The 8,118-nt window shown below is 35.8% G+C and overlaps 1 protein-coding gene across 1 annotated transcript; it reads left to right on the top strand.

The window, feature by feature from the left end:
* Positions 1-991: 991 nt before the first annotated feature.
* LOC107796125 (carboxyvinyl-carboxyphosphonate phosphorylmutase, chloroplastic) lies at positions 992-4,694 on the top strand. The gene is made up of 7 exons (XM_016618859.2): positions 992-1,452; positions 1,603-1,676; positions 2,428-2,510; positions 2,604-2,628; positions 2,738-2,757; positions 2,953-3,108; positions 4,131-4,694. The coding sequence occupies exons 1-7, from the start codon at positions 1,154-1,156 to the stop codon at positions 4,494-4,496; spliced, it is 1,023 nt and encodes a 340-aa protein (XP_016474345.1). The 5' UTR covers positions 992-1,153; the 3' UTR covers positions 4,497-4,694.
* The last annotated feature ends 3,424 nt before the right edge of the window (positions 4,695-8,118 follow it).

The following is an 8,118-nucleotide window of genomic DNA, read 5'->3' as shown; positions in this document are numbered from 1 at the left end:
TTGATTTATCTATAACTGTTAGTCACACCTCGACCCACCTCGATAGCTCCCAGCCGAGCTTCGGAATCGACCTCGAGGCCCCTATATCGACAAGCTCGAGGCCCCGATTATTGACCTATCAGTTTGATTATCCCCCTATCTTTAACTCTTGTTTTGTTTCTAAGTCTCACATACATAACATCGACTGCTTAACAAACTAGCATAAAAATAGATTACGTATTTTTAGAGTTCCATAATCAAATTTAATTGTTATTACCATTTTCATGGTAAACAACATGAAATAATTCTTGTATATATCAAAAACAAACTACTAATCAAACTAGAATGTAATGGCAAAGAATTAGATTATTGTAATAGCAAAGAACTAGACTTAAAATACACACGACTAGTATGTACTATAACATTTTAGAAACTTTATATAAAAATATACATATATATATATATATATATATATATATATATATATATGTAATAATAAATTCAAATAACTACTTCTGTAGTCGGTTTGGTTTGATTTTTGTTCGGTTATATTTTGATTAAAACCAAAACCAAACTAAATTTAATCGGTTTTTAAAATTTAAAATCAAAACTAAACCAAACCTAAAAAGTATCGGTTTGGTTCGGTTTGATTCGATTTTTTGGGTTTTTACCCCTACTTATCACAGAAGAAAATGGACTTCTTAATTAAGAAATCTCTCAAAAATTAGAGCATTCTTCATTTTAAAAAAGTGTGTTGAAAGATTACCTGTTCAATTTTTTCGACCAAACACCATTCCTTAAGAAAAATTGGAAAACACCTCTGGAGTTGGAAAGAGAAAACTAATGTCTAACCAGGTTTCTTTGTAAAGAAAATTCGATATTTTTCATTCTTATCACATTTTTTAAAACAAATTAAATTTATAGTTAGTTGAACGAATTATTGTAGTAATTGGTGTAATATATAGTACTATGTATTCTATTTTAAATAAGGTCTAAATTTGCAAATAATGCTGAAGATAAAAGAAAGATTGCGCTACTCTACAGAAAATAAATCCCACGCTCTAACCTGGCGCGTTTAATCACATCCCATTCTCACATATAAACCCAGAACCTCTGATACTCCACATTGTTATTTTCACCACCCGATAATTGATAAGCTCTGAAACTGCCGGCGATGATGACATCAAACACTATTTCATTACATTCGCAGTTCACATTTTCTACGACGTCGTTCAGCTCACGCACTTGGCATTGCAAGTCATCAATCCATCGGAGGGCCACGACGACAATGGCGATAAGAACACAAACGCGCATCCACCGTCTGATTGAAGAGCAAGGGATAGTGCTAATGCCGGGCTGTTACGACTCTCTTTCGGCTTCCATTGTTGAGAAAACCGGGTTCAGTGCCGGGTTTATCTCCGGTTATGCTACCTCCGCTGCTCTCCTTGGGAAACCCGATTTCGGCTTGCTCACGTCAGTCCATTTTTACGTATTATCCATCACTTTATATTGTCCCCGAGTAAAATTCACTTTATATGGTTTAGTGGAGTAATGTGAAGCTTAATTTGGAAATGTTGGGGAATTAATTGATGAATTATGAGCATATGTTTTTTCATACTGTAGACCGCCTGAAATGGCAGAAACGGCTAGGTCAGTTTGTGCAGCTGCTCCATTGATTCCAATCATTGCTGATGCTGGTATATCCTGTTTACTTCCACTTTAACTGTTTAATAATTTTCCCTTTTTTGAGCTTGTTATGTTTTAACAAGTAATTTAATGTAGTAGTGGAATGTGTAGTTGCTGATAGAGAAATTGCAAATGTTGGGAACGGTTTCGGGTATCATTTATTTGGCTTTTGCTTGACAAGCATTAGCATATTAGATAGATACAATTCAGGCCATTAAGCATTGCGCTGATGGATTTAATTAAAGATTTTTTTTAAACCAAAAATAAGCATTAAAAAGATTGGCCTTTCTCCCATGCACTCAATGGCATGAGATATGAACTCAACCACAACATCTCATCTTGGTCGAAGTCCCTATTTTATTCAGTAATTGTACCCGATGGATCTCTGTTGTGTGATTTTAAATCCTTTAACTATTTTCAGCATTGGATGTGATCATTCCATAACTGTCTTTGTTTGGTTTAGGACTCTCTATTTTGGGATTTTCCCATTATTTGTCTTTTAGATTCACTAATTCTGAACAGATTTCAGTTTCATTCAATGAACAAGTTCAATCAAAGTGCAAAAAGGTAAAAAGAGATAGTAAAATTCTCTCTTGAACTTTTAAACTGCAAAAGGTTTTGCAGGACGGAATACAGCTCAATAGCCTCCCATGTGCATTTCCATAGCTCTTAATCTCAGTAGATCCATTCAATCAGAATTGGATCTTCATGTGGTTTTTAAGAATGCCAACCCCTTTATGTTTCCTTTTATTCACCTTGCAGATACAGGCGGTGGCAATGCTCTCAATGTTCAAAGAACTATCAAGGATTTAATTGCTGCTGGTGCTGCCGGCTGTTTCTTAGAGGCATGACATTTAACTGGCAGGAAACATTCAAATTTTAAGATGTGCATATATATATATTCTAAAACACTAATTTTTGTGTTCATGTTATTCCAGGATCAAGCATGGCCAAAGAAGTGTGGTAAGAGTTCTGCTTGAGATTCATTTTGCTTGGGCTGACAAAATACATTTTACATATTGGGTTCAATAGCATGGAACTTACTGTTCGTATTTTATGTCTCTTCATCTAGGACACATGCGAGGGAAACAGGTTTGCTGGATCCTTCTCTATTTCATAATCCTTATTGCTCTTTTTCTTTGTTTTCTTTTTTCATTTACTATGTCTATAACACAATTGTAAATATGTTAGGTCTGTTGATTCTTTTTCCTGAGCTTGTTTTTTGTTGTAGTCTTTTATGCCACCGGGCTTGCGAACTCTTTCTCTGTTCTTTGACGTCTCTTTTAGGTTATACCTGCAGAGGAACATGCTGCAAAAATAGCATCTGCAAGAGATGCTATTGGTGATTCTGACTTTTTTCTTGTGGCAAGGACTGATGCACGTGCAACATCAGCAAAATATGGTCTCTCAGAAGCCATTTCTCGTGCTAACCTTTATATGGAGGTATGCAGTACATGTAGTTACTTAGCTAATAGGAAACATTAGAATGAAAAAATAAGTTACAATTACTAATTGCTTAAATCATATGTTGGAATTCAGCTTGTCTTATCATATTCTTTCTACACCCTTCAAAATATGTGTGTGCTTATATCTCCTCTTCTTTTTTTTTTTCTTTTTTCTTTTGCTACTAACTCTTGTTCCGTATTTTTTCAACATAAACTATACGTACATGTTAAATCTCTAAATTTCAGCTGATAATTGCTTAAATGCTGATGCAATGTTACTTAATATAATTTCCGCTCTATGTAAGGACTTATGTATGTAAGCTAACTAATATCATTATTTTTTATAGTGCTTTAGGCCAAGAGATGGCTTGGGTCGTTACAGCTATTTACAATTATGATTTTTATTTATTCATAATCAGGCATGGTCTATCTTCAACCTGTTTCAATTTTAACCATTTGGAGTAAATATCTCATGGCAAACTAACAGATAATAATAAAACAAATAGCAACTGCAACATCTCTTGAGAGATGTAGAAGTGAAGCTATTCAACTAAATTCCTTTCTAGTGGAGTACTTGATAATCTAGTATCAGTTGTTGCTCAACAACAAGTTATCTTGAAACCCTGTATAATCCAATGTTGGATGAAGTGGAAGGGAGCGTAATATTTTTTGGAGTAGTTTAGGTACTTGGAGTATGCATGATATGAAGTGGAAGAACTTTCTTAAACATTAATATATATCTTGCTTACAATATATACATGCTATAGTTTGCTACAACTATTCTTGAAATTTGCTCCTAGACTCTCAAACTTCACATGCATCTGTAGTCTATCCATGGTAAGAATTTCCTCTCTTTATTCAGTAAATTTTAGCGTTTGGGTTTGGAAAGTCCATTAAAAATTGGCCGTCAATTGGAGAAGTTACAAATAAGCTAAAAAGTGAACATGAGGAAGAATAACAGTATGCAGCACAATCTGACTCTTCTTGTCACTTGCTCATGGCGTTGACTGCACAATCTAGGCTGGAGCTGATGCTAGCTTTGTGGAGGCACCGAGGGATGACGAGGAGCTCAAAGAAATAGGAAAGCAGACCAAGGGGTTCAGGGTATGTAACATGCTAGAGGGTGGTGTCACACCATTGCATACACCGGAAGAGCTGAGAGCGATGGGGTTCCATTTGATTGTCCATCCATTGACGACTCTGTATGCCTCTGCCCGTGCAATGCTTGATGTTCTCAAGACATTGAAGGACCAAGGAACAACTAGAGGCCACCTCGACAAGATGGCAACTTTCGAAGAATTTAATCAATTGGTCAATCTGGAGTCTTGGTTTGAGCTGGAAGGAAGATATTCAAACTGGAAAAACGTGCAGAAATCAACCAAGTAACATGGAAAGATTGATGCCTATTTCTTGTGAGCTGGTGATTAAAAGACAAAGCAAACTGATTAGAAGCAACATAATTTACTTTTGGAAGCTCTGTTATTGAGCTTTTTGCTGGAACTAAATTTTTATCTTGTGTAGGATTCTCTTATTGTACCTTGAGCTAAATGGTATTTTCCAAGTCAATTTGCCAATTGGTTTCCATTTGCATTGTTATTGCATTCGATCCTTTTCATAAAAAGTGATACTTTTTCATTCTCTTAAGGTTTGGTTAATGTCTTCTCGATTTGCCAATGTAGAAGTCCAGAAAATTTGGATGAAGATAAATTGGAATAGGAAAAAGCAAAGTAAATGTATTGGTGCTAGTAAAGCTAAGCTTTCGTTTTGAATATGAAATTGTCGGGTGTGTGTCGAATCCTCCAAAAGCAGTATATTTTTGGAGAATACGACACAGGTGCAACCGCATTTTGGAGAGCTCCCACAACATAGTTGAGTACTACAAATATGCACTAGCATTTTGGAGAGCTCCCACAACATAGTTGAGTACTACAAATATGCACTATATAAGGCCATCTCCAACCCTCCCCATTTCTTCGTAATGGGGGCAACTTTTGCCATAATGGAGCTCCAACCCTCCCCATTTTTGCCCCCAAAATGGGGGATGAATATTGTTCCTTCAAATATGGGGGACACTATTCATCTCCCCCATTACTATTCATGCATATTTTATTATTATTTAACTCTTTTAATTTATCTCTTTATATATAACTAATTATGTTTATGTAATACCTTTATAATATTAATTTTACATCTTAACTTTGGCGTATAATTTTGATAAATTAATTTTCATGCATTTATTATTTTTATGTAAAATTGTAAGTTAATTTTATTATAAGTTATAATTGTACAAAAAATATATAATCATCTCAAAAAATGAATGGTGCAAATATAAAATATTAGATGTTGCTAAAATTGAAAGGTGCGAATATAAAATATTAGATGTTACTAAAATTGAAAAGTGAAAATTGAAAATACATTAAATGAAAGTACATTAAATTGAAAATACATGAAAACTGAAAATACGTTAAATTAAAATACATAAATTGAAACTACGGTAAATAGCATAATAACTTATTAGGGAGGTATGTCGTTTCCAGATACACCAAAATCATTATAGTATTGAGTGAATGGGGCGGAGGATTATTGTGGTTGTGACTGTGGATATTGTTGATCTCTTTTATACATTATTCGTTGTTGTTCTTGTCGCATAAATTCACGACGAATCGGATCGACAATAGAAGCCACATCCATCATTAAAACTTTATTTTAGCTCGACATAGAAGAATTAAGGACAAAGATGCTCATTTTGCACTTCGTAATGCATTAATAGATCATTTATGGGAGAATACTAGAGGTTGAAGTTGAATATTTATGTAGCATTTCGAATGAATTTCATCGTTCTGTAATATGTATTTAATTAATCTTGTATCGCAATGATTTCACTTTTATTTGAATGATTAGTTAATCTATAATAATTGCTTACAAATTATATTATTTAAAATTTTATGGAATAGTTTTAATGGAAATTACAATTTAATGAAAAATAAAGATGGAATTTATCTAATGGAACTTAAAAAATAAAATTAAACTGAAAGATAATAATATAATATAGAAGAGAGAGAAGAATCATCAGGAGCATGTTGGCATATGGTACCGGAATGGTGTTGGTTTGCCTCATGAACTCCAAACCCACTATGATGTCGAAGTCATCTATGATTGCGATGCGCAGGTCGATGCTTCCTTTGTATGGGCCAAGTTTCACTGGGACATTTGTAGCTGTTCCACCCAATGTCTGAGGTGGTGAGTTGATAGCCTTGACGCGGCCTTTGCTCTTTTGTACCACAAGACCTAGGCGCGCTACTTGCGTTGATGACAAGTAGTTGTGGGTGGCACCCGTGTCTATCAATGCGTGAAGGGGCTTGCCGTTCACTTTCAATTCGACGAACATGAGGGTCCTCGCTTGTTTAGGAGGTCCTTCGTCCATCTTTTCTTTCCCTTTCCTGGTGATCGGGACTGATGTTTTCTTAGGAGGACATGCACTGGTCCCCGCTAAGGCATGAGGGATAGAGCCAACAATTGCATTGAAGGCGCCTACCTGGTTGTCTTCAGATGTGTCTGATGCATCTGTCTCATCCTCGACAGTCTGATGAGCATTGACCTTGATGTTTGGGCATTCATTGTTCCAATGTGCCCCGCCGCAATGACGGCATTCTGAGGGAGGCTTTCTCCCCTGATTGTTGTTGATGGATGCAGCACTGTTGCTGTTGGAGGGAGGAGTCTTAGTTTTGGATGCACTCCGATCTCCCCCACTTTTGCTTGGGCCACCATTGCTGGGATGGTGCCCGTTGAATCCCCCTCGGACAGACGGCTGGGGCCTGTCGTTCTGAGTTCCCAAATGATAGTCGCCAAGGCATTCTGCAGCTTGAATGGCCTTGGGCAGGGTGTCTACCCGTTGTCGCTGTAGTTCCATACGGGCATGAGGTTTCAAACCTTCTATGAATGCGAAGAGTTTGTCATAATAGTAATTATCGCGGATATGGGTATTTGGCTCGAGCAGTTCTTGGCACAGGCAGACGTAGAGCACAAGCTATGGGTTTATTGTTTTTATTCGTACTTTATATATATATATATATATATATATATATATATATATTAAGAAATCTACCAAATATGTACAAATATTAAAATTACAATTATTATTATATACTAACTTAAGGCTGCTTTAGGAACACATAAACTTCAAATCCTGAATCTGCCTGTATTTCTTGAGTGCAAGTTGTGGTTGAAGCAGGCTATCAAAGAGTTTCTCATTCTTTCCATGTATGAATTATGAGAAGTGTTGTAGCTTGAATACACATGATAACTTAGACCGATTGATGTTAAGAAAATCAAATATCTTCATTTTTCAATTTATTTTGGATAAAGAGTTACCTTGGTTCTACCCATAGTGCAAGAAATGAGATGGTTGAAGATAACATTTGATCCTGAGGATTATAGTCAAGTTTGCTGTTTGCAGGTTTCAATTTCAAAAGGTGAAGTCTTGCGGGAAAAGGAATTAGAAAGGTTAGGAGTACATGCATCTTAATTTTGGGCTCATTGCTTATACAATTGGCAATTTGGCATGACTTACATGAGAAGAATTGTCAAGGAGGCCTCCTCAACACTCGAATTGGTCAAGTGACCTCTTATTTTCTTTTTCAATTTCTTTTGGATTAAAAAATAGTTAATGAGTGGGTTAGGGTGGATAAGACCTTTTTAATATTTTAGAACCGTGTGGATCACATATAAAGCTTGAAAAACTTGACATCTCTCTCATTTTCTCCGCTCAGTTTCTCTCTCATCTCTTTACTCTCTCTGTTCTTTCTTCTCTCAGTAACTCAACCCCATCGTCCAAGGTGGTTTCCGGCGGGACGAGACAAGAATCAAGCTTCGATTTTGGGTGTAATCGTCTCTATAGACCCATCAAGCACTGTATTAAAGCTCAGAACGTGTCAATTTTTGTAAATCCTACATTCTTCTTTTTCCGTTTCATACATTTTTTATTTCGGGTTTTGTAGAATGATTTGTT

Source organism: Nicotiana tabacum, chromosome 16 (genome assembly GCF_000715075.1).
Source record: "Nicotiana tabacum cultivar K326 chromosome 16, ASM71507v2, whole genome shotgun sequence".
NCBI classification, from domain to species: Eukaryota; Viridiplantae; Streptophyta; class Magnoliopsida; order Solanales; family Solanaceae; genus Nicotiana; species Nicotiana tabacum.
Note: the sequence above shows the minus strand (reverse complement) of the source record. Positions and strands in the feature narration are given on the sequence as shown.